The sequence below is a fragment of the Nyctereutes procyonoides genome, unplaced genomic scaffold (genome assembly GCF_905146905.1).
Source record: "Nyctereutes procyonoides isolate TBG_1078 unplaced genomic scaffold, NYPRO_anot_genome, whole genome shotgun sequence".
Taxonomy (NCBI): domain Eukaryota; kingdom Metazoa; phylum Chordata; class Mammalia; order Carnivora; family Canidae; genus Nyctereutes; species Nyctereutes procyonoides.
In genome coordinates this window covers 38,553,428-38,579,858 of record NW_026575146.1, presented here as the reverse complement: position 1 = coordinate 38,579,858, position 26,431 = coordinate 38,553,428, and the positions used below count along the sequence as shown (strand labels likewise).

Genomic DNA, 26,431 nt, shown 5'->3' with positions numbered 1-26,431 from the left:
CAAAGGCCACTATCCATGTCATACTATGAAGATGCTTTGAGCATGACATCTGAAAGTGTTCTCAACTGGCCACCCTCAGAACTCAGAAACTGGTTTATAATTTGATCTAAACCACTATTTTTCTTTTCATAGAAATGCCTTTTATTTGTAACCTGGTTATTTAAACCATATACCTAACTTTGAGAACTCACCTGCATCACTACCTCCTGAAGTGAGTTTAACCGAAATGACCTATTGTCAGAACAAAGAGACTGGTTTGAGAAGAAGGAACAGTACGGCCACTTTGAATGTGTGAAACATCCAGGGAAGTTTCAGAGGAAGAAACTGTTGAGGTCAACATTGGCTGCTCCCAAATAAGCCGCTTTGGCATATTGATTATTTTATTTTCTTAAAGACTTTATTTATTTATTTGACAGAGAGAGAGAGAGAAAGAGGGCACAAGTGGGTGGAGGGGCAGAAGGAGAGGGATAAGCAGACTCCCCACTGAGCAGGGAGTCTGAGTCAAGGCTGGATCCCAGGACCCTGAGACCATGACCTGAGCCGAAGGCAGATGCTTAGCCAACTGAGCCACCCAGGCGCCTCAGCAAGTTTTTTATAACTGGAGAAATCCTGTCACACTCTCTGACTGGAGTAAAGGGCAGGAAGTTAATGCTGCGGAACTTTCTGGTCTCTAATCTTTGGTTTCTCATTTCCACTTTCCTCTATGCCTCATTAATTGCATCTCTCCCTTGGAAGATTGTTGTGTTTAGTACTAATTTCCTGGCTATTGGTACCAACACTGACCTGAGACCTAGCTTTGAAGGGTGAGGGACTTGGAGGTTCTCCTTTGAGCAGCTCAGATTTTCCCCTAGGGGCTTTAACTCTGTCTGGTCCCTCAGAATTTCCCTAATGGGGAGAGTGAGAAAAATACTAAGGTAGTTCCTCCTTTGCCAGCACAGAGATGCAGAGAGGTGAGCAGGAGGGGGAGGTGGCATGCCTGTAGCACCTGCCTGGCTGCGGAGGCTGAGAAGCTGGACGCTGGCCCTCCAGCTGCCTGGAACACAGTCCTTAGCCATCGCGGTGGCACGTGACTCCATTACTCATGGAGGGATCAGAAAGGGAGCCTTGGGGACGCTGGCTCCAGTCTGAGCCTTGGTGAGAGTGGCTGTTACAGCCTCTGGCATCAGATGAGGCAGCAGGGACATGTTACTAGGCCCTGGATGCAAACACCTGCTGTGAGCTGTGAGCTCTCCTGCCACCTGCCAAAGTCAACCCTGTAGATGCTCATCAGCATCCTGCTGTGTGTATTCACCAACTAGTGCATTCACTAACACCAGAAGAGCTCAATGACTCCGTGGGCATAATGGGGTCCAGGCCGAACCTAGGGGCAAGAATTGAGGACATTATCCAAACCCAGAGCTTGAAGAAGTGGAGCCCCCTCTGTCTGACCAGACAGACTCTTCCACGCACTGCGGCTCTGGCCCACAGGGGGTTCTTCTTGCTTCTCTGACTTCCTCCCCCAAAGGCACTGGTGTTGACCTACTTTACTTTTTACCACCTTGGTTTTGCCTGCTTTGGATAAGTTCCCAAAGCCTTGGAGGAGCTGCTGAATGCTACTAGCAAAAACGCAGCCCTGGAGCATTGAGCTCATGTGAACAGTAATGCTGACAACTTCCTCTTCTACTAGGATCATCCCACTGACTGGACAGCCCCTCAAGAGGCTGCTGGTTAGTCTCTGTTCCCAATATAGTCAGTGATGAGAAGGCTTTCCTTATTTAGATACAGGACCCCAAATCACACAGTCAGCCTAAATTTGCCGAGAACAGTCTCTGTGACACTCACCCCACCATCATGTCTCATCGTATCCCTCTAGGTACCTTCAGATGTAGCCTCATTTTCACAGGATCCCTAACCTCATTTGTTGGAGAATTTTTTGGAGAATATTCAGCAAATGTTGAAATGGGTAAAACATTTGCCAGAAATGCCTCCTAGCATCAGGACCATCCAACACTACTCTGGGGTTCTCCTTGTTGGGGGCGGGTGGAGTAAGGGGAAGGAATGCATCCTGTCCTTCTGATCTGATTAATAACAACTTGGACCTATGGGAGGAAGGTCAAGTCCTCTCTCTGGTGACATGGAGTCTGAGGGACAGGCCCTGCAGCTCCCTTCTGCTTGGGGCACGTGTCTGGGGCCTTCTCCTCACACCCACACAGCCTTGAAGGGCCACTGCTGAACCTTCCCACTTCCTTCAGCCTCCTCCATCTGACCATCTTGTTTATGCTCCCTACTGCTTCAGCAGTTCTGTCCTGTGTGGTTAACAGAAACATTCAAAAACATTTCCAGAAACTGGTCACTGATCCGTGGATGACAATGAATTTTTCACTATTAAAGACACCTTCAGAGGGGAGCCTGGGTGGCTCAGGGGGTTAAGCGTCTGACTCTTGATTTCAGTTCAGGTCATGATCTCAAGGTCGGTATAGGGCTCCCCGCTGGAGGTGGTACCTGATTATGATTCTTCCCCCGCATTCCCCAGGCTGCTCTCTCTCTCTCTCTCTCTCTCTCTAAAAAAAAAAAAGAAGAAAGAAGAAAGATGTAGTAGCTCCTTTTCATGAGTATCTTTAAAGGATACCAAGTGGACTTGCTCTTCTGCAGACCATGTCTTTCACAGCAAAGTGCTTCTGGGAGAGGAGAAGCAGTTCGAATTCTCTGGAATCCTGGCTATAGGTACTATCTATAATACTAGGTCTTATTTTAGGAAGAACTCAGTACTTAGCATTCAAAATAATTTCCTAGTTCCAAGAAATGCAGGGAAGCATTTCTTCTTTCCAGGAGAAAGAGATGGGCAGAGGTGAGGACATCTGCTCAGTGCGCCGCAGTGTTCCTGAGAAAATGTGCGGGAAGGACAGAGGACAAAGGCAAGTGCTGGGCTGAGGACAGGAGGGAGCTGTTGGAAAGGGTCCAGAAAACCTTTCTAAACTCAAAAGAAAGACAAAATCAAAGAAATAAGATCAGGTACCACTGGTTGTTGAGGCCTGTCACAAATAATGTCTCCTATGTCTCTGAAAAAGGGAAGTGATTTTACTTTTCTGTAGGAGAAGCAATGCTGGCCATATTTTTCAAAGACTTTGCTATTTGAGGCAAGAAATTTCCCATTTGAGGCTAAAGTAGGTTTTCCTCTACTGAAAAATGTTCGTGTTTACTTCTGAATTCAGGTTTTCCATCTTTATAACAACTTGAGCTTGTTATAACAACTTGTACTGTTATTAAAAAAGGAAATAAGAAATTGTACTAAAGTTTTGATATGGAGTGTTTCTGTAATGCAAGGAGGCTTTCTATGTCTGTAGCAGGGGCCATGGGGTTGGCTGGACTCCTCAAGGCCACAAGAAACTGGTCCTGATATTTCAAGGAACTACAAAATAATGATCGGCCATTCCACCATTATGCCCTGTTCCTTAGGTGTGGACAGGAGATAGCACTCATTCATTCAACAAATATTTATTTAGGATCCATCGTATGTCATGAGTGGTGGACATGAAGATTGCCAGGCAAAGGCAGATGATAATCAAATGAACAAATGTGTAGTAATTTAGGCCACTAATTTTGGAATTAAACAGTTTCATGGTTCAAAACTTGATTCTGCTTCTTAACAGCTATATAATCTTGAGCAAGACCATTCATCTCCCAAAGACTCCATTTTCTCATCTGTCAAAGGGAATTAAAAATACCTACTTTTGAGGGTATTTTGAGGATTTATAGAAGCTATGTTATTTAGTGGTTAGCATACAGTCCCTAGACTGTAGCTAGTACTATTATTCTTAAGGATGTTCTGTAATTTAACAGGGCCCTTATCGTCGAGACACCCTTGTTGGGTCATATCTTAAGACACATCACTGAAAATTTTAGAAAATCAGACAATCCAGAAATAATAGAACACATGACAACAAGCCTTTGAGATCCAAGCACCTGAGGTCATAGGACCAGTAGAGAAGACAGAGGCTCAGGGACCCAAGGACACAACTCTCACCTGGAGCATTCCAACAGAGAGCCACAGGTATGCTCTCTGTTCAAGTCCTTGGAGGGAGACTTAAGGACTAAGGTGCCTTTGAAGACTCTCAACCAAACCAGCTTCCACCATCATGGCTTTCTGCCCTGCTTTTCTTTGCTTGTTCAGCCCCCAAATGTGCATGATGCATTAAAATAGGTCCCCAGTGGGCAGAATGTTGGCAAAATGCACTGGTTAGTCCACCCTTGCCTCAGTGAAACTTGCTCATGGTTGGTCCATCTTGGAGGCCAGTGTTCTTCCTCCTCTTCTCATTCATGTTCTCAGAAAAATAACAAGAAAGTCAAAAATGACTTTCTTGACTTCTAGAGGATTCACTCTTCATTGGTCCTGGCAAAATGGACTTGCCAGCAAACACAAGTGAATAGTTGCCTTAAAATTTCAGTGGGTTGAATGCAGATAAAACAAGTCTCCACCCTCCAGGCACCTTGGGGCAGTGTACACAGTGCACAAGCATTTGCAGGGCCAACGGGAAATATGCTGCTGCAGCTGAGGTTCACAGCCCGCTCCTGCCCTGCTCACTCAGAGCTCATGATCCAGATATGGGGGCGAGCGGGGGGGTGGGGTGGGAGGGGGGACAGCGGGAGGTCCCAACTGGCTGGTCACACCCACAGGACAGTACCAGGGAGCTGGACATGTCTTGATCTCCTCAGTCTTCCAGGTGGTCGGCACTGCCCCCCTGAGACCACCCACAGCCATTGTGCCCAACTTGTTTCCTGTTCTTTTTCCAGGAGGGGGCGAGACAGCTTCCCACACTCACCTGCTCACTGGGAAGCGAGTTGAATTTCTTTTTCTTGTGGCAAAATACACATAACAGAGTGACTCCTTTCGTTTAGGGCATTCACCTATGTTGTACAGCTGTCACCGCCAACCATCTCCAGAACATTCCTCGTCTCAAACTGAACTCTGTCCCCATGAACCACTAACTCCCCACTCCCTTATCCTCCCAGCTCCTCAATTTCAACTGTGATGATTTTTAGAAGGTTCATGTTCATCTTTTATTGCCTTTCTTGTATTCAACCTACCCTTGATGAAGCCAGAAGCATCCATTGCCTTGGGAAGTGTCAGGAGTTGAAAAGGAGAAATGAAAATACAAGAGTCAAAGATTCAAGATTTAACTTCCCAAACTGAATTTTTGAACTCCTGGATTTCATAAAAAGTCAGGCTGTATAGAGAAAGATACACTGTTCTAAATGCCAGAAGCTCTGAGAAGCTGGGTGGGCCCCTCAGATGTCCTGACTCACGATCATCTTGTCTTCTGCTGTGCACATCTTCAGGAGATGAAGGAATCCACAAGCAGCAACATCACTGGTTTTAGTTTTTTTGTTTTTGTTTTCTTTTTTTCTTCCGGGCGGGGGGGGGCGTCTTTTTTTTTTTTTTTATAGAGGGAAGGAGTCAGGGAAGGGCAGTGGGAGAGGGAGAGAGAGAGCATCTTAAGCAGGTGCCAGACTCTGTACAGAGCCAGCCTGATGCTAGGCTTGACCTTGTAACCTCGAGATCATGACCTGAGCCGAAATCAGGAGTCGGATGCTTAACCGACTGAGCCACCCAGGTGCCCTAGCATCATAATTGTTTTAACAAATGTCTACCTGGTTACAGAGGACGAGGAATCCAGGTTTCCATGTAACCTGGAGGTAAGACAGGACAGGAAGGTCAGGTGCAATGCCAGCGCACTCATGAATTAAAACCAGCTCTTCCCATTCTCTCTCCCTGGGTCCGTTGCAGCAGAGACCCGCTGCCCCCCGTGTTTCATGACAGGGCTGTGGTCTGACCTCGTGTGTGACCCTGCTTCCCCCTAAAGCTGAGAGCTGTGACCATGTTTCAAGAGCCCCTGTGCTTCCCAAAGCAAGGCTCTACCTGTGGAACAGGAGGTGAGTTTTATAGTATCAGGGGATAGAATCTACATGGCCATGAAATATTTCATGGGATAAAGGCTGTGGGGCTTTACACTTCTATACACAGCACAGCACAAAGACTTTTGGACAAACAAAATAGCAATAAACTTTAAATCCACACTACCCACAGTTAACTAGTTATTACTCTAGTGAAATGTAGAAATAAGGATCACTTGTGATTTTTTTCTAAGATTGAATTATTTTATTTTATTTTAAGATTTTATTTATTTATTCACGAGAAACAGAGTGCGAGAGAGAGAGAGAGAGAGAGAGAGAGAGAGAGAGAGAAAGGCAGAGACACAGGCAGAGGGAGAAGCAGGCTCCATGCAAGGAGCGTGATATGAGACTCAATTCCAGGACCCCAGGATCACACCCTGGGCCAAAGGCAGGTGCTAAACTGCTGAGCCACCCAGGGATCCCCAGATTAAATTATTCAATTGAAACAATGTCCATTATTCTAAAACCCCAAGTTTCTTAATTTTCTTTTTTTTAAACTTCTTTCTTTCTTTCTTTCTTTCCTTCCTTCCTTCCTTCCTTCCTTCTTTTTTTTCTCTCTTTTCTTTTTTGGGATTTATTTGGCATTACAATATATTTAATTTGTTCTTTTGAAATGACTGGTGATAGTGTTGAGCAGATGTTGCTGTTTCTAAGTGGACTTACTTTGCAAAACAAACTGTCAGTCCCCCATGTTCTCCAAGAAATTTTACTATTCCATGAGCATCTCAAATTGTGGGAACCACTGGCACACAGTAGAGCTTCTCAAGGATCAGGCATCAGTAAAATGAAAAACTACTTTTCTTTGGGTAACAGCTTTCTGCTACAGCCTTGGGGCAGTGACAGTAAAATTTATTTTTATTTCTAAATTTCAGGATTATGTTCTTGCCAAAATGATGAATGAAAATCTAATCAAGCTTTTATTCCACTTTCCTCTGCTTTATGGAGAGATAAATTAAATGCCACCAGAAGAAAGCAATTAGATAAAGCCACAAATCAGAACATTCTACAAGATGACCTGTTTTGCACGTTGGCCCTGGGGCTGGGGTTCTCTACATGAAAGTTTCTGGAGGGGTCCTCACTATTTATGGTCTGTGTTGACTGATGAAGTCCCTCAGTGGTTTCTTAGTGCCAAGGTGGGCAGGGTCCTGGCTGGATGACTGGCTCCCAGGCCCAGTGATGTGAGGAGGCTAGAGAAGTGGGAACCTGGGCCAGATGATAGGGGAGTCTCACACAGGAAAGAGACCAGAACTCTAGTGAAGCTGTGTCCCCAGTGAGGGGAGTATGCACAGAAACTCAGCCCCTCAAATCAGGCAAAGAAGGAAATCAACCACGAGAAACTGATTAATGAGTGTTGTTAATTCAATGAGCATTTAAAATAAGCCAGTAGATGAGAAAACTTGAAATGTCACAAAATTCTACAGCTCATACATGGAAAAAAAATTTCAATAAAGTAGGTTTGGAGGGAAAATACCTCAACATAATAAAGGCCATATATGACATACCCATAGTTAGCATCACACTCAATGGTTAAAAACTGAATGATTTTTCTCTAAGATGAGGAACTAGACAAAGATGTCCAATCTTGCCACTTTTGTTTAACATTGTACTGGAAGTCCTGGCCATAGCAATCAGACAAGAAAAATAAATAGAAGGCATTCAAATTGGTAAGGAATAAATAAAATTGTCACTATTTGCATATGACATGATACTATATATAGAAAATCCTAAAGACTCCACCAAAAAACTATTAGAACTAATAAACAAATTCAGTAACCTTGCAGGATACAAAATTAATATACACAAATCTGTGATATTTCTATACAGTAATAATCAAATAGTAGAAAAGAAATTAAGAAAATAATCCCATTTACAATCATACCAAAAAAGAAAATGAAATGCCTAGGAATACATTTGGTTCATGTAAGACCTGTACTTTGAAAACTATAATAAGATACTGATGAAAGAAATTGAAGACAATACAAACAAGTGGAAAGATATACCATGCTCATGCACTGAATAATTAATATTGTTAGAATGTTCATAATCCCCAAAGGATAGATTTAATGCAACCCCTATCAAAATATCAATAGTATTTTTTACAGAACTAGAACAAATAATCCTAAAATTTATATGGAACCATAAAGGACCCTGAATGGCCAAAGCAATCTTGAGAAGGAACAAAGTTGGAGGTACCACAATCACAGATTTCAAGATATGCTACTAATGTATAGTAATGACAGCAATATGGCATTAGTACAAAAATAGTCACTTAAGTCAGTGAAACCAGATAGAAAGACAAGAAATAAATCCACACTTATACAGTCAACTAATCTTGGACAAAGAAGGCAAGAACATACAACGAAGAAAAGATGGTCTCTTCAATACCTGCTGTCAGGAAAACTGGACAACTACATGCAAAACAATGAAACTGCACCACCTTCTTATACTGTATACAAAAATACATTCCAAAAGAATTCAAGACCTAAATTTGAGGTGTGAATCCATAAAGCTCCTAAAAGACAGTAATCTCTTGGACATCAGCCTTAGCAGATTTTCCAGATAATATCTCCTCAGGCAAGGAAAACAAAAGCAAAAATAAACTGTTGGGACCACACCAAAATAAAAAGTAAAGTACTTTTGCACAGTAAAGGAAACCATAAAATGAAAAGGCAACCTATTGACTGGGAGAAGACCTTTGCAAATTATATATCTGGGAAGGAGTTAATGCTCAAAATACATGATGAACTTATAGAACTCAACAACCAAAAAAAAAATCAGAATATTCAGGACCCGAATAGATATTTTTGCAAAGAAGATATACAGATGGCCAACAGACACATGAAAAGATGCTCAACATCTCTTATCATTAGGGAAATGCAAATCAAAATCACAATAAGGGGGTGCCTGGGAGGCTCAGTGGTTGAGCGTCTGTCTGCCTTTGGCTCAGGTCATGATCTCAGGGTCCTGGGATCGAGTTCTGCATGGGGCTCCCCGCAGGGAGCCTGCTTCTCCCTCTGCCTGTGTCTCTGCCTCTCTCTCTCTTTCTCTGTCTCTCATGAATAAATAAATAAAATATTTAAACAAAACAAAATAAAACCACAATAAGATATCACCTCATACCTGTCAGAATGGCTGGTATCAAAAATACAAGAAAGAATAAATTTTGGCAAGGCTGTGGAGGAAAGGAACCATCATGCATTGTGGGTGGAATTGAAATTGGTGCAACCACTGTAGAAAACAGTATGGATGCTCCTCAAAATATTAAAAATAGAAATACCATACAATCCAGTAATTCTACTATGACAATCCAACAAGAATGAAAACACTAATATGAAAAGATATATGAACTCCTATGTTTATTGCAGCATTATTTACAATAGTCAAGATATGGAAACAGCCCGAAAGTCCAATGATATATTAATGGATTAAGATTTGGTAAATATATATGTATGCCATTATATATGTACATATATAATGGAATATAACCTAGCTGTAAAAAGGAATGAGATTTTGCCATTTGTTATATAAATGGACCTATAGGACATCATGCTAAATGAAATAAGTCAGATAGAGAAAGACAAGTATCACGTGATTTTGTGTGTATTTGGAATCTATAAAACAAAACACAACAACAAACAAACAAAAAATGGAACAGATTCATAAAAAAAGGAAACAAACCAGTTGTTGCCACTGAGTAAGGGGCTGGAGGCTGGATAAAAGAGATGAAGGAGACTGAGAGGACAAGCCCAGCGAAATCTCTGGAAATAGCCCCCAACAGCCATTTTTGAGCAGCTGTGGAGTTGAGCCCCGTGCCCAGCCTGGGTGAGCAGGCCCGTGTCTGCACACCTGTCTCTGTGTCCCTGTGCTAAGCCCCAGGCTGGTGCCCACCATGGGAGCTCAGCAAAGGTCTGGGAGATGATGATCAGCTGACCTCACTCCTAATACACAGTTGGGCCTGATAGTGTCCTCAAGAATCCAAAGCCCTGACAAGACAATGGCGCCATCACAAGTATGGATTCGAACTGGAAACAAGAAAAAAAAGGCAAAGTATACAAAAGAGAAAAGGGCCAAACAAAATTCTTACCTCTTTCTCTATGGTAAGCCCTCTTCAGATTTTTTTTTAAAAAACAAGTATCAAATTCTTCCAGATGGCAATCGATCTTTTTTTTTTCCTCTCTCAGTCTTGGGAACCCTACTTTTCTGAATCCTCTACACACAGTGGATAATCATGTACATTTCTCTGCAAGCTTTTTTGTTACCTGGTTATTTTTAGGTTTCAGGTCTATGGATATTTTGCTTTGTTTTTAAGAAATTGTGGTAAGAGAGACATAGCACAAAATTGTTCATTTTAGCCGCATTTACCTCCACGGTGCAGGGGCAGTGAGCACACCCACAGTGCTGTGCACCATCACCACCATTGGTCTCCAGAATGTTCTTCATCCTGCAAAACTAGAATTACAATTTTATGTTTCACGAAGGCTTTCCACTTTTAGGCTCAGATCTCCCGACCTCCCTCCGGGTGTACAGCCTGGCTGCCACAGTGGCTGGTGATGGGGGAGCAGCCAGGGTGGCCCTTCATGTTGGACTGGCTTTCCAGGGTCACAGCATGAGAGTGTAGGGCCAAGGGCAGCTGCCCCCAAATGCACCTCTTTGGCATATCGATCATGATGAATAAAAGTTACCCAAGAGACGCTGAGGCACTCAGGCCCCTGGCCCCTGAGAGAAGGCAAGATCCCTCCCTGTGGATTGTGCCCTCCCTGAACCAGGAGACAGAGACATTCTCGTCACCAGAGATGGGAGATTCATGGGCCCAGAAGGCTGGGTAACCACTCATGGGACTTTTTACCTACTTTCCCACGCAGCCCACATTCTGTGCAGAATTCCTTCCTTAAGTGAAGTTCCTGGAGTTAGGTTTTCCTGGTCCTGTCAATCCCTCCCAGATCCAACATCTCTCTGTCTAAAAAGTGTAAAAACTACAGCCTCAGTCCCTTCCATGGGGCTCGGTCTCATTACTGGGCCTCAGTGTGCACAGAAGAGAACTTTGGTTTCCTCTCCTGTTAACCTGTCTCATGTCAAGTTAATTCTTAGTCCGACTGGAAGACCCTGGTAGAGAAGAATTTTTCCTTCCTTTTGAGGGTTCAGTAAGACCCACTGGGTCTTGGGGATCATCCATTTCATCATTTCGGGGAATCCTGTGGTTGTAAGTAGACCCCTCTGCACACTGTCCACCAGAGTTCCCACTCACAGTCCTGAGTCCTTTTCCAAGGTGGGGAATCCAGATTTCAGAACCAATCAGAACTCACAAAAGCCCTTCAGCACTCCATAAAAGCTTTGGGTCCCTGGGAAGCTCTTGTCGGTATGGAGACCTCAGGCACCAAATGGAGCCCATGAGTGGGCTTTGTACCAAGGGGCAGCACCACCCAGAGGGGTGAGGGGCATGTTCCCAAGTGCACGTCACTGTGACACTAAGAAAAAGGGTCCCATGAGAGGCTTGTCTTTCTGGCTCCTAGGACCTTGCACCATCTGAGTCTCTGTGGCCGCAGGAGGTGAGCGGTGTTCTGCCGTCTTCCCTCCTGCAGCAGGTGGAGGCCGTGACCATGGTTGGACTTTGCCAGGCAGTTCCAGCCTCACCTGGGTGCATGCTCTCAAGACCCCAAAGGCTCCCTAGCATGCCCCCCACGGCCTTTCCCAGGTGGGGGCAGTGAGCTCCATGGTCCTTGAGCCCTTCACATTTGGATTGGGCTGATCCCTACTATGGCTTCAGGATCCCAAGTGGGCCCACATCCGATTAGAAAGTTGCCCACCCTGGTATCTCCATAAAGAAGTATAAGGACTCTGGCAGCACTTTGCTTCTATGCCCAGCATCCTCCCTCTGACCCTTTCCCCTTTTTTTTTTTTTTTAAGATTTTATTTATTTATTCATGACAGAAAGAGAGAGAGAGGCAGAGACACAGGCAGAGGGAGAAGCAGGCTCCATGCAGGGAGCCCAACGCAGGACTCGATCCCTGGTCTCCAGAATCCCACCCCGGGCTGAAGGCAGCGCTAAACCACTGGGCCTCGGGGGTTGCCCCCCTTTCCCCTTTTAACAGAACTTCCTTCTTAAGAAAACAGCTACTTTCTGAACCTTGCCCCAGAGTCCCCAGGGCCAGGCCATTGAGGACTCCATCTCCCCTCCCTCTGTGTTTGACATAGGGCTGCTCCATGATCTTCTTGGATGTTCCTACGAATTTTGCCCATGACACTGCCCTTTCAATAATGTCCTCACCTGGACCCTGACTAATGCAGAGGAAACAGGTACCTCTCTGGTACATGAGATTGTTTTAACTTGAGTGCAAAATTGTTGTAATGGTAGCAGGCCATGAATCCCACAGTGAGAAAGTTATTCCTGTTGGGGGCTGGAATGCTGGCCCCTTCAAGGTCCTTGTAGCTAGATTAAGAATCAAATGAGGTTAAGACCAATTAATAGGAAAACATCAAAATTAGATAGCAGATGTATGAGGAATCCACTGGCATAGAAATGCAAAAACAGGCAAAATGAGGCACATATGTCATCTTGAACTAAGGAGAAGGCAGTAGGGGTCTGGGACCTCAGAGGAAAGGAATGCGATTTACAGGAAGATGCAAAAGAGTCAATGTTTGGTAAATAAATGTTGTCTGGGCCACTCAGAAACAAGGGAACAAAGATAGGACTGTGATGGAAGTGGCCTGGCTAGGTTCCTCCCTATCATACCTAGCTTACATCACCATGTAGTTACCTATGGTAACAGTTATCTTCCTGGAGCAGGTCCTCTGCTTACATTCTTTTTAGGTGGTTGAAGGAGAAGTAAAGAAGTTTTCCTGAATTAGCAGCGTTTTGATTGCTTCTATACTCCTAACAGTCTTCATGTCAGAGTGGCCCATTTGGGGGTAGCCTGCCATTGGCCCCTCCAGTTCCCTCCCTTGGAACTTAGCTGAAGTTCCACAAATTAAAAGTTGAGCTGGTCAATTATTCCATCGTGTTGGACCAATCTCTTAGTCTTGACAAGAGGCTCATTCTCTGAAACTCATTTCAGAAGGTGATAAGGCAGGCGTGGTCTCAAAGTTAGGCCTGTGGTTCAAATAAGCAGGTGTTAAATAAGAGGCATTTCTATGGAACCAAAAGGAAAATAATGACTGGATCAAGTTATAAGCCAGTTTTGAGGGTGAGGGCAGTTAGTTGAGATTTCTGGACGTCAGTCTGAAAGGATCTTCAGTTAGAGAGCAGGCAGTGACAGTCTGATAGATTTTCCTGGTTTGTAGGTCAAATGTCTCAGGTGATCCTTTTTAGTGGCCCACAGAGCAACAGACATGAAGATGGTCCATATGTGAGCTGTTGTGGCGATTTCTCTGAAGTGTACATCAAGTTATTTATATTCAGTTTGCAGGGCTTCAGGCAAAAGGACAGATTTTGTTCTCTAATGATTCCAAGTCTGAAAGGTGAAAAAAAAAATTAAAAAATGTTAGTTTGGAGAACTGTTACCAGACATAAGAAGACACTTGTAGAAATCAGAGTCTAGTTCAATTTATGAAGTACAGTATTAGAATCTACTAGCTACAAAGGTGTGTTACTGAAACAAATTTTCTAACATCACCTTCATTTTACCAAAGATTTTCAAGTTAACATGAATTTATATGCAAAAAAAAGTCTTGTTTTAAAAAATACTTGGCCTGATTATTTACCTAAGTGTGGCAAGAAGAGTGATTGATCATATAGACTCTTTAAAACCTGCTCTGATGGAACTTTTCATGTGGAATTTCTAGATTGAACTTTTAATGGCCTCTCAAGACCAGGAGCCCAGCTAACTACCTGCTATCAGATTTGCCTGCGATACCTACAGATTTGGGTGAATTCCTGTCTTCTCCAATCCCCAAATATCCTGAGGCGCCTGCACCTCCCAAGAAGTGACCTTTTATACGTACCCAGTAAGGATGCTGGGAACTCTGTAAGCAAGGCAGCAGGCTGGTATCTCAAGGGGCTTTATTGGCTCTGTGAAGCCAACTTCAGTTCCTTAAAGTTGCCGTCTGGTCGTGTCTGAGTCTGTGCACGTCTTTCTCAGATATGACAGCCCAGCCAAAGTATTGGTAATGTAACCAATGTTTCCTCTTGGGAGGAAAACAGATTCTTTTTGAATTTTTGCAAATAGATATATTGCCATAAAAAATACGAACAGTCCTTGATTTTCTGAACTTTGGAGGGTTCAGGTGGAGAGAAAAGTAAAGGCTTCAATCCTGCTTTCAACAGTATCATGCATCAAATTGCTGTAAGTCACTTAGCTTAAAAGAAAGTTTTCCTTAAATCTGGAAAAATGAAACATTTTTTTAAGTGAACATGAAGTCATAAAAATGATACCAGTCCTCCTTGGTTCATTCATTCCCTTGTTATTAAGTCTTGTTCTGCTTGAGTCCACTTTTTCTACTAATTCTGGGTATTTTTATATAGCTTGGTTTTAGGATTTTAAGGTTATCAGAAACCTGTACTCAGAGGTTTTGTTCCTGCTTTTGTTTTTATTTTTTTCATGAGCCTCACTGAAGATGAAGCCCATTGGTGGAAAGCTTTCATAAAAGTATCTGAGAGGGGTTCCTGGGGGCTCAGTTGGTTAAGCAGCTGCCTTTGGCTCGTGGTGATCTTGGGGTCCTGGGATGGAGCCCCTGCATTGAGCTCTCTGCTCAGCGGGGAGCCTGCTTCTCCCTTGCCCTCTTGCTCTCTCTGCTTGTGTGTACTCTCTCTCTCAAATAATAAATAAAATCTTTTATTTTAAAAAAGCATCTGAGTAAAAGTATAAGCGTCTGTTAACAATAAAAGGCTTAAAAAGGGCCAAGGTGGGCTCCCTGGGTGGCTCAGCAGTTTGGTGCCTGTCTTTGGCCCAGGGCATGATCCTGGATTCCTGGGATTGAGTCCCATATCGGGCTCCCTGCATGGAGCCTGCGTCTCCCTCTGCGTATGTTTCTGCCCTCCCCCCCATCCCCGTGTCTCTTGTGAATAAATAAATAAAATCTTTAAAAAAAGGGGGGGCCAAGGTTAAAGATCTGGTGAGAGCTCATAACAATGCAATTGATGAGAAAATTTGGTTATTTCTGTGACACATGACACTTCAAGATAATAATATACTAGGACATCAGATCTCTAGGGGCTTTATGCAATTTTTGGAGCACTTATTTTAATAATATCACTACACAAATATAATCTAATAGGATTTAGGATCACTTACTTGACAGTGCTTTAATTTATATCATTTTTAACATACCAAGAAAGTCAATTAGTTTCATTTCTGCCCTCCCTGCAGTAACACCTGGAGGACCTGGGACCACTGTGTTTCTTACATTCTGGCTCCTGCCTTGAATAATCTCCTGTGTGTCCCCTGCTCCCCAGGCAGGCAGGTGGAGCTGGCTGCACAGGGGAGGCCTGGGGTGTCCACAGCTATGGGCCTCTTGCAGGAGAGGCTGCAGGCTTGGGGAGAGGACAGGAAAGCAGTGGAGACCCCAAGGAATCAGAATTCGAAACCAGTCCTTCCCTTCAGGTGGTCAGAAAGGGTCATTTGTGTAAGTGAGAGACAGAACACGCACTATCCCTGCTTGTTCGCTTTAACCGTATACTTTAAATATGTACCCAGGGGGGTGTCTGGGTGTCTCAGTCAGTTGAACGTCTGCTCAGGTCATGATCTCAGGGTCTGGGATTGAGTCCTGCATCTGGCTCCCTGCTCAGTGGGAAACCTGCTTCTTCCTCTCCCTCTGTTGCTCCCACTGCTTGTGCTCTCTCCCTCCTTCCCTCTCTCTCTCTCTCTCTCTCTCTGTCAAATAAATAAATGAAATCCTTAGAATGAATGAATGAATGAATGAATGAATGAATAAATAAATAAATAAATAAATAAATAAATAAATAAATATTTATCCAGGGATGGGGCCTCAGTTTGCATCCTGCCCAAAGTAACTGAGCCTGGACAACCCCACTCACGTGCCCTCAAATCTTGCCTGACTGCCAAGATCACCTTCTACCTAATGTCTCTGAGCAGTTGGAGGGAAATTCCCAAAAGGGTGTCAGGTCTTGCTCCCACCTGCTGCGCACACCTGGACCTAACCAACCTGCCCTAGGCATGTAAAGCTGCCTACCTCTCCCATCAGGCACTGTTCTCCCCCAGACCACCTTGCTCAAGCCCCAGTGCCAGATCCAGTCCCCTGCCTTATGGTGGTCTGGTTCCTGGGACACACCCAGCCCTCTACTGCCCCAGGCCCTTTGCATTCATTATTCTCTCTGCTTTCTCTCAACCCCTCATCTGGTTGTCTTCCCTCTGTAATCTTTCATGTGTTGGTTTAAATGTCACCATTGGAGAGGTGTCCCCTGGCCACTCAGTGGAAAACAGCCACACCCACACCCCCCTTTCTCTCATATGACCCTGTGTGAATCCCTGCACTCACACCAGGGGCAGGTGGTCTCTCTTGTGACTGCCATGTATCCGTAAACCAGCCATAGGCAATAGGAAATGAAAAGGGTGATTGTGTTCAAGTAAAAGTTTATTTACAAAAACAGGTGGTGGGCTGACTTTGCTCCCAGGCCATTGTCCACCAACCCCTGACTTACCTCATCTGGATTTTTCTTGTTTACAGCCTAAGTCTTGCCTCTTGCTCGTTGTGGCCTCTCACATGCCAAGAACATGGTGAATCTCTCTTAAGTGAATACTATTGGCAACTGCATCATTCTTTGATACCCTGGTGAATCCACTTTCTACTTTCCCTTTATCTAGTACATGTTCCCCTGGCAATTTAGCTTCATTGTCTTGTTGCAAAAATGCCCAAACTTCAGCAGGTTGACCAGAAAGACCATCAGGATCTGAGAAGGTTAGGTTAGTGCATGGGGAGAGGGCAAGGCTTTCTGTACCAGGTTGGAAGCAGCTAGATCCAGCAGGAAAGGAGCAGCTCGTAATCATGCAAATGCAGCTTATTTGTGGTGAATTTTAAATTCTGGGCAAAGTCCCAACTTTGTCCTATTTTTCAATGTTTCTAGGCATCTTTCTTCACTGTGTCATCTTAGGCTTAGAAAAATAACTACTTTAATATTAGCTTATGAAATCAGAAGGACAAACAAAATAAAAATAAGCTAATACCCTTCCTCCTTCCCCGCCCCCTGCCCCCAAGCTAGGATGAGCAATCAGGTCAGAGGGGACCTACAGTTATAGTAAAAATAGATATAGAGGTGAAATCTCCCTGCACCCCCTCTCCCTGCTGTTCTAACAAGCACGCCTCCTTTTCCTGGGGCAGCAGAATTAGGCTAGCTAAGAAACAGCACGGTTCTTGGGTGAGTGTGGACAGCTGCACTGGGCAGGCTCGGTGGGGGGGTGGGCCAGGCAGAGTCAGAGCAGCTGCTCCTTGTTGTAAGAAGGTGGCTCCTACGCTCCAAGCTGTGCATGTTAGGTTTCCCGACACCTCAAAGCAGCGTGTGCTGGTTACTCATTGGGGGACAAAAAAAGCACCCTGATTGCAGTGCTTGCTGATTCCTGTGCTGTAAATATTGCCACCAGGGCTGATTTCAAGTCCCCAGTGAGAAGGCATTGAGCTCACAGTTGGGAAGAGACACATGAGGTGGGCTCTCCAGGACAGGAAGAGGCTTCTGCACACCGCAGCCCCCAGACACCTCCTGTGACACTGGATCAAAGGTCAGGCTGCCCCTGTTCTTCCTGCCCCCACAAGCTCTGGCCTCGGCCACCCTCAGCCCCACCTGCCCAGGTGCTGCAAGGTGTCATCCCCCCAGGGTCAGCCCCCTGTGATGAGGACCCCAGGACCCCCACTCAGCTCCAGCCTGTGCTCTGCTGCCCCCGGCACGTCAACAAGAGGACTGTCATGATATTTCTGGAACAGGAAGCCCATGGCTCCCCAGCAAACTTTCTTTAAAAACATGTCCCTAGGCTCATCAAAAAATTAGACGTGCAAACAAGGGGGCATTTCTGTTGCTAATCTGGCCCACTGGCAATCCTAGGACATGACAAGGCAATCTAAGGCCACCCCCCTGCTGTGCAGATACAGGCTTCTCCCCAGGGATGTGTTTAGGATCCACATGAGGGGGTCTCAGGGCAGGTGGCTCCCCCCAGGGCTGTCAGGAAATGTGTAAAGATAGTTTTTGATTTCACAGTGGATGTGGGAGGGGAGGCTAGGACCTGAGCTGCTTAGGGTCCTCATGTCCAGCAAGGACAGGAAGTCCCACACACCCCAAAATATAAATTTTATTCTGGTAGTTTCTTCCAGTGACAGAGTTAGAATTACCAATAAATCCATTGTCGTGGCCTTCTCTGCAGGTGCTGCTGGCTCCTCGTGACAAGCTACCAGGGAGTCGGCACGTGGCTCCAGGGCACAGGGGAGGGCAAGGCCAGAGTGCAAACATCCAGCTCCGACCCTGTTCCCTCTTGGACAGAAGACCAGGGAGTTTGGGAAATTCTCAGCACACTATTCATAATTCCTGCTGCTTGCTTTTCCACGCCTGGTGCTTTGCTGGTTCTTTATATTAGGTTTTCTCTAATCTGCTCAAGACCCTGTGTGGTGAGGGCACCCGTTTCCGCCTTGCAGATGGAGGAGCCAGGTGCCAGGAGGCCGAGTGACTGACTCACAGCTGGGGAGGGGTAGACTCAGGCCTTACACCTCGTCCTTCTGACTCCAAAGGTCAAACTCTCCACTCTTCCGGCTGGCCTTCTATTGGGAGCCTGAATAGTGTCTCTTTGGGCAAAGTGTTTTGCAAACTGTAAAGTGCTAGGCAAACAGAGGGCATTTGGTTGATGGTGGTTTTCTTGTCCCTGCAGAGGCTCTGTGATAGACAGTGGCCTTTGTCACTGATGTCCTCTGCCTGTGTCACATGCAGATCTGGGGTCTCCAAGAGAAATGCTGTGACCAGGAGACCCCCAAAGGCAGACAGTGTTAGTCAAGGCTCAGATTTCTTCCAACTAAGACAGTGGTTCCCAAACCTTGCTGCCCGCTGGAATCACCTGTGCATGCTGACCACCGTGATGTCTGGGCCGCCGGCAGCCTGAGGGAGGCAGAGTGTCCAGGAGGGGGTGGGCACATGCAGGCAGCGGGGAGTTCTTAAGACCCCAGGGGTTCCAGTGTGTGGTGAGGTTGGGGAATCGCTGACCTGTGCCTTGTCTTGTCGTGTCAGTAAGGATCCAGGCAGTTTGGCATGAATCCCTGGGTGGGGTGTGGTGTCTGGCAAGATCCCTAATCACCGCAAAGGCAACTAGAGGCCCTACATGCCCATTGGAGACATCTGGGGACTCTAGAGAGTGAGACGGGCAGGCTAGAAGGGCCCTGGAGGACACCAGGCTGGTGGCAGGGACAGGCTCCTTGGAGGGACTAGACTCCGGGGAAGGAGGTGTGGTTATGGCCGCAGCAGCACTCTCACAGCACAGTGAGTCGGCTGTGCAGGGGGCCTTGGCCTGCTGGCTCCCAGATCCCAGCTCTGGACACCCCTGTGCCCCGCTGGAGTGGCCAGGCCTGTTTCCTTTCCCTGGGACCGGCCCCCAGGTGGGCACATGTATCACTCAGACAATAGGCCGTTGGTTTGCCTTAGACGCCTGATCCTTTGCACTCTCGCCTCCTGAAAAGGCTGCGGAGAAGGGCTGGGCCACCAGCAGGAAGCAGGACGGTGGCACGCGGGGGTCTGGCTGGCTCCGAGGCAGCCGCTGGGCCGTCGGGTCTCGGACCCGCTGAGTGTGGGAGCGGAGGCCTCGTGGGGCTGCGGCGGGAAGGGGGTGGCGAGCAGGGTCGGGTGTCCCTGGGGAGGGCTGCAGGGCCGCTGCCGCTGTCCCCACAGGGGAGCGGGGTGGCCGGGTCGAAGGGGGCTCCCCGCAGGCCTACCGCCCTTCACCACCAGGGGACAGCGGTTAGCCAGAATCAGGGGTTTCTAGGCTCGCAGTGGCTCCTTGAGAAATGATTATTCTTAGAAAACTGCATAGACGCTCCACTGCGCATCCTCCCGGTGCAGGCTCGGCGCGGCCGCGCAACCCCTGCCGCCAGCAGCCCGGCCGCCCGCAGGCCCGAGCCCCGGCGCACCAGGCCCGGCTCTCCCGCCCGGCCCTGCCGACCCAGCTCACCGCGCCGGCAAGAGCGAGCCGGCTCTCCGGGACCCCGCGGCCTCCGTCAGGCAAAGGAATCCACCGACGCGTGGACCACGCTGGCTTTGGGGTGGAGTCATTTAGTTTTCTTCCTCACGTGTCTGTTTGCCAAGTGCCACTTTCATAACCAGAGGAACAGGTGTCCTGGAGGGTCGGCGGCCCCCCTGGCCTCCCCCGGGTGTCGCTGTCGGCCTGCCCCGTCTGTGAGCCTGAGCACCCCCCGCCCTCTGCGCCCTGAGCCCCGCGGCGGGCGGGCCTTGCGCACCTGGTGGGCTGCGTGCACCGTACACCGCCCGGGCGCCTGGAGGAGGGCGGAGGGGTCGCCCGCCACCTGCGCTCAACTCGGCCCTGCGCTCCTAAGCCGACCTCTCCTCCTGGACAGGTGATCCCTGGCTCCAAGCCTGCCCGTTCCAGTCACACCATCTGGCACAACCTGGGTGGGATTTGTGCCCAGACTGCTTGGATTTTGAGTTCAATGGACACGGTACTCTGCAAATTGTGGTGCTTCTACCTGCAGGAGCTCCCCTTTGCAGCAGGAATGCACACCTGTCAGGTGGAGGAGAGAGGGGGTGGGGAAGGAGACCCAGCCAGGACTGAGGAACTAACAGGTGACTGCACCTGCCTGATGCAGCCAAAACGTCCTAACCTATAAGAGAGACTCTGGCATTTTCTTTTAATGTTTGTTCACCTTAATCCTTGTTAGTATCTGAGTGGAACTGGGAGCTACGGTGATTCCACTGGAATCATAGGACATACCTGGGAATCAGGGGAACAGACAAACCTCAGGTCCCCAGCATACACCCACCCTCTGCCACTTCCTCTCGTTTTCTGTGAACTGATCAGCCTTCTTCATACTGCACAGTGACTGTAACCAAGACTTAGGGCATAATCACTCTCCACGCTGTTGAGAACTATCATGGTCCTTTATTCTTCTTAAAATAAATGTGGCTGAGAGCCACCTGTGCAAAATCTAGTCTCTTTCATTCCTGGAGGCTCTCCTTCTCCCCATGGCTGTGCAAGGGTCCTGGCGTTTTATAAACAACCTGTGTTTGCAGCCCTTACAATCCCAGGAGGTGGAACCTGCCCACATCCTTGCCAATGGCTGTGCCTGGGGATCTCCCAGAGCCCACCCTCTGTAGACCAGGCTCCCACAGCATGAGTGCAAACGGGTTACAGCCCTCAGGCTTTCAGAAACCCCTGCTCCTTCTCCCAGTGATGGTGAGTCTCTTCTCCCTTCTCTTGCTCCACTAGGCAAAGGACCCTTCACTCCTTGCTCCACTAGGCAAGGGACCCTTCACTCCAGTGACTTTATAGGAGGAATTCTCCCTCCCTGGGATTAAGAAATCTTGTTTTTTCCTTTAAAAGTTTGGCTCTCAGGGTCCTTGGCGACTCAGGAATTCTAATTCCTGGAATGTCAAGTGCTGAACAGTGACTCTTTCTCCTCTTTGCATTCCTGTCGTTGAATCCTGATTGTCCATGGGACAAGGATGTCCTTGGTGCAGAAGGGGACATGTCCCTAGAAGTGGGACACAAACAGGAAATGAACACTGACATTTCAAAAAGTACCACTCCCCTTGCCTCACACATGACCCAGGTCTGCAGGTGGGGAGAGGCCCCCTCAGCATCTAAACATGGTTTCCCTTCACCTCTGACAACTGTAGCCCAGGATCTGCTCTAGAAAATTATCTCAAGATTAAGGGGTCTTCTTCTAGGAAAGAGGGTAGTGGTTCCTACAGGGAGAAGAGAGATCTCCCCAGAAGTCACTGACAGTCACAACCCCAGGAGACACTTCCCAGAAATGTTCAAGTAGGCACAGTAGCAGAGAGTTAGGGACTGAACCTAGGGTAAGGACCTTGTGGGGGAGGGGGGGCAGGGAGGAGTGTGGTGCCTTGGTTGCTGTTCCCAGGACTGTAGCATGAAGCGCTGACTGTTGTTCTTGGCAATTCTCTTTAATGATCCTTACTGGTGGCCAGCCTCCATCCCTTGTCTGGCCCAGCCCTGTGTGCTGCCTTGTCTGGAGTAACAGCTCCTGAGATCCAATCCTGGCTCCCTGCTTCCCAGCCCAGAGGAGCTGCAGACCTCTCCCAACGTCGGTTCATTCATCTGGAACATTGGGTAAGGGTGCTATGGTGCACAAAGGCCACCACCCAAAGCACAGTGTTTGTGACTATATCCCAGTTGTCTACGGGCTTCAGGAGGCCACAAGGAAGTTGACTGGGATTTCGGCTGCATGTTTTTTCCATTCTTGCTTATCTGTACTTTCTAAGGTTTTCATAATGATTACTTGTTTGTTTGTTTTTTTTAACTAACAAAAGTAACAGAAGAAACTACTGGAATGACAATGTTCAACATACCTCTGAGAGTCCTAGAAAACAGCCACTGCTAAGTTGTTCATGAAAGCTCGAAAAGGAGGAGACAAGTCAGGGCAATGATGCATTATTGTGCCATCCCCAGGAGCAATGACATAGGAATCTATGACATTATTGCTCATGAGCCAGGTAACTGGTTTGATTAATTGTTCCAATTGCTAGTGAGAGATTCACACTCTTCACTTTTTTTTTTGTGATTATTTGTGATTATTTTATTTTATTTTTTTTAATAAATTAATTTTTATTGGTGTTCAATTTACCAACATACAGAATAACAGAATAACACCCAGTGCTCATCCCGTCAAGTGTCCCCCACAGTGCCCGTCACCCATTCACCCCCACCGCCCGCCCTCCTCCCCTTCCACCACCCCTAGTTTGTTTCCCAGAGTTAGGAGTCTTTATGTTCTGTCTCCCTTTCTGATATTTCCTACCCATTTCTTCTCCCTTCCCTTCTATTCCCTTTCACTATTATTTATATTCCCCAAATGAATGAGAACATACACTATTTGTCCTTCTCCGATTGACTTACTTCATTCAGCTCCAGTTCCATCCACGTTGAAGCAAATGGTGGGTATTTGTCGTTTCTAATGGCTGAGTAATATTCCATTGTATACATAGACCACATCTTCTTTATCCATTCATCTTTCGATGGACACCGTGGCTCCTTCCACAGTTTGGCACTCTTCACTTTTACAACAAATCACTGCATTTCCATTAGATTCCGTATTTGTCCAGGACACAGAGATTGAAATTTTAAAGTAATCCTTCAGTCATGTCTTCTGGCAAGTCCAATTTGCCAGGACCATTTGGAGAGTGAACCCACTGGATGTCTACAAAGTTGCTTTTGGCTCAGTTTTCTGAGAATGTGCAAGCAAAGAGGGGGAAGGACACCAGATTCCCTAATATATCGCAGATTAGCAAATTTCACCAAGGTGAGGCCTGGACACAGCGTTGCGTTTTGCCAACATTCTGTCCACAGATGACCTGTCTCAGTGCATCGTGCACATTTGAGGGCTTGAGAAGCAGAAAGACGCAGGGCAGAAAACCATGATGATGGAAGCTGGTTTGGTGGAGTCACTCCATGGTCACCTTAGTCCTTGACTCTCCATCCAGCCTTGAGCACACAGCACCCCTGAGGCAGAGTGTTGGGATGGTTCCAGCTGAGTATTGTGGTCTCAGGTTCCTAATCATCTGTCCATTTCTGCCGGGTCCTGTGACCTCAGGTGCTCAGCCCTCCCCAGACCTCAAGGGCTTATCACATGTTCTATGCTTTTTCTGTTTTCTGATAATTCTATAATCTTCAGTGATAAATCAAAAAGTATGATCACAACAAGGGTGTTTTGATGTTTTAAGGGCCCTCATAAATTCCAGAGCATCATTAAGAATAATAGTAGTAGCTACATGGTGGGGATGTTTGCTCGGTGAGCTATCTTAGGAGGTGGATCAAGGGGTCTCATTGTGGTTTTAGAATGTATATCTTTAATGACTAATGATGTTGGGTGCCTTTCATGTATTTAGTGGTACTCTTGAGAAGTATCTGTTCAAAAGAGAAAATTTTTTAACCTTTGATTTAGAATCCGTGAAATAAACTTGTTTATTTTTGAACAAGTTTCCATTTGCATGAGATCAGTGTAAAAACAATGCCCTAGAGCATGATTCTATTAGAAAAGTGGTTGCAAATTCTAATAATTCTAGCAAAGATTGGTAATATTACCCTCATTTTCAAGGCTTCAATAATCCTGTACTTAATTGCAGAATTCTTGGCCATGGTTGTGCTGTACTGGCCATCATGCATAGTGCCCTACAAATTTGTATTTAGAAGCCTTGTTCACTAAAATCCTTTTTTCTCAAGGGACTTCCTGCTCTAAATGTCAGCTGAGCTTCCACACCTCACTTCTGAGCCAATTCTCGGTGATTCTGAATAAATAATAACCAGTGGAGCACAGCCCAAAGCCCCAAAACCTGAGTTTGCCTGTAACAGGTGACATTCAGCCCTGGCACCTCTGGCAATCTGATGATGCCCACAGATCCTGTATCATGATAATGCTTTTAAATGCTTGCAATAAAGTACATGAAATTACAAGGTGATTAGATATTGAAGTACATTTATGAAAATACAAATATAGATTCATAACATGATAATATGTGTCCCTCCAGTGGTGGATGTTCTAAGTGCTGTAAATTTGAAATAGTGACAAGTATCAACAGTTTTCTAGGATGTATGAACCAATTGTAATGTGATATGAAGCATCTGATTTCTCATGATGACTAGTCATGAGTACTGCTAATATTATCCTGGTCAGTTAGTGACATACAGACTTGAAGGGAATGCAAATTTTGGCCAACACGTAGAAAAAAATAAAGATATTCTTTTCCATTTATAAATTCTTTGCCTCTGTCATGAATTGTGTACCACCCACAATTCAGTGTTAAAGGTCCAACACTCAGAGTGACTGTGTTTGGATACATACCTTTTAAGAGGTAATTAATGTTGAATGAGATCATAAGTGTGGGTTTGTTAACTAATAAGATTGGTGGCATTATAAGAGATACAGAGAAACTGATCTATATCCCCCCCCATGCACAGTCTATTTTTAAGACACAACAGGAAGGTGACCATGTATGTACAAGACAGGAAGCAGGGACACCTGAGTGGCTCAGCAGTTGAGCATCTGCCTTTGGCTTAGGGCCTAAGCCCAGGATCTGGAATCGAGTCCTGCATCGGACTCCCTGCGAGGAGCCTGCTTCTCTCTCTGCCTGTGTCTCCCCGCCTCTCTCTCTGTGTCTCTCATGAATAAATAAATCTTAAAAAAATAAAAAAGAAAACTAATTATCTTAAAATAAATGGCTATTTGATATGGTATGCACTTGAATATATGAGGCAACAATATAAATGTGAGAAATTTTTTTAAAAGATTTTATTTATTCATGATAGACATAGAAAGAGACGCAGGCAGAGACACAGGCAGAGGGAGAGGCAAGCTCCACGCAGGGAGCCCGACGTGGGACTCCATCCCTGGTCTCCAGGAACGCTCCCTGGGCCAAAGGCCGGCGCCAAACTGCTGAGCCACCCAGGGATCCCCATGGGAAATTAAAAAAAAAAAAGGAAGGAATCTCTCACCAGAAACCTAATCAACTGTCCCCTTGATCTTAAACTTCCAGCCCCTAGAATTGTGAGAATAAATTTCTTTTGTTTAAGCCACTCAGTCTATGGTATTTGTTATGGAAGCCTAAGCAGACAAAGACAGGACCTACCCCTCCCTCCCTTCATAGCTATAGTGAAACTCAGTTCTCAGCAAGTCCCTCAAGGCCAGGTACAGAGTGAGACCCATGAGGGGGTGCACTACACTTTAAAGGATCTACTTGAGTTTTCTAACTTATACAAACAGCTCTGGGAACATGTATGAGAATGGGTGTGAGACAGTAGGGAGAAGAACATAAACTTGAATTAGGATAAATTTGTTGATATGGCCTCCCTGAGAAGAGGTTTTGCATTTAATGTTGCAGCTTGGGAAGTAAGAACAGATCTAATAGTTTGTTTAGTTGGTTGGTTGTGAAACATGGACCAAAAGTTGGCCCATCATGAATGAGTTGGAAAAGCCAGTCTTGCCCTGGGTTAATGTAGAGTTGGGGATTCACAGCTCAGTAGGATTGAAATGTTAGAATGGACTTGTCCCTTAAGACATTCTCACCCACACTGGGAGGATGCAAAAGACATGTTTTGTACCAATGTTGTGAGAAATGAATGTGTGAGGGGCCAAGGGGCAGCACTCAACCGCCCAAGGCAGGCAGGGAGGGCATAGGCACTGTACTGGACAGCAGAGTCAAAGCAGCCATCAGAACTGACTCACGCAGACCTGTCACTTTGGCTAGCTGATCACAGTGTTCCTAGATGTGAAATAAATAGGAAGCCTGCTAAATTCTTACTAAGCAGAAAATTCCAGGTCAAGTGAACAAAAGTCCAATCTGAAACATAAAAGAGAACAGCACCGCTTAATCAATTCCCAGACTTGAGCCAGTGTA

At 46.1% G+C, this 26,431-nt stretch overlaps 1 protein-coding gene across 1 annotated transcript in view; it reads left to right on the top strand.

The window, feature by feature from the left end:
- The window catches only part of CTSL (cathepsin L), a 47,274-nt gene that overhangs the window by 13,718 nt on the left and 7,125 nt on the right, over positions 1–26,431 (top strand). Inside the window, 4 exon segments of the mRNA XM_055310154.1 lie at positions 5,841–5,910; positions 10,425–10,545; positions 19,910–20,068; positions 21,110–21,257. Coding sequence (XP_055166129.1) covers positions 5,841–5,910; positions 10,425–10,545; positions 19,910–20,068; positions 21,110–21,257 — 498 coding nt within the window.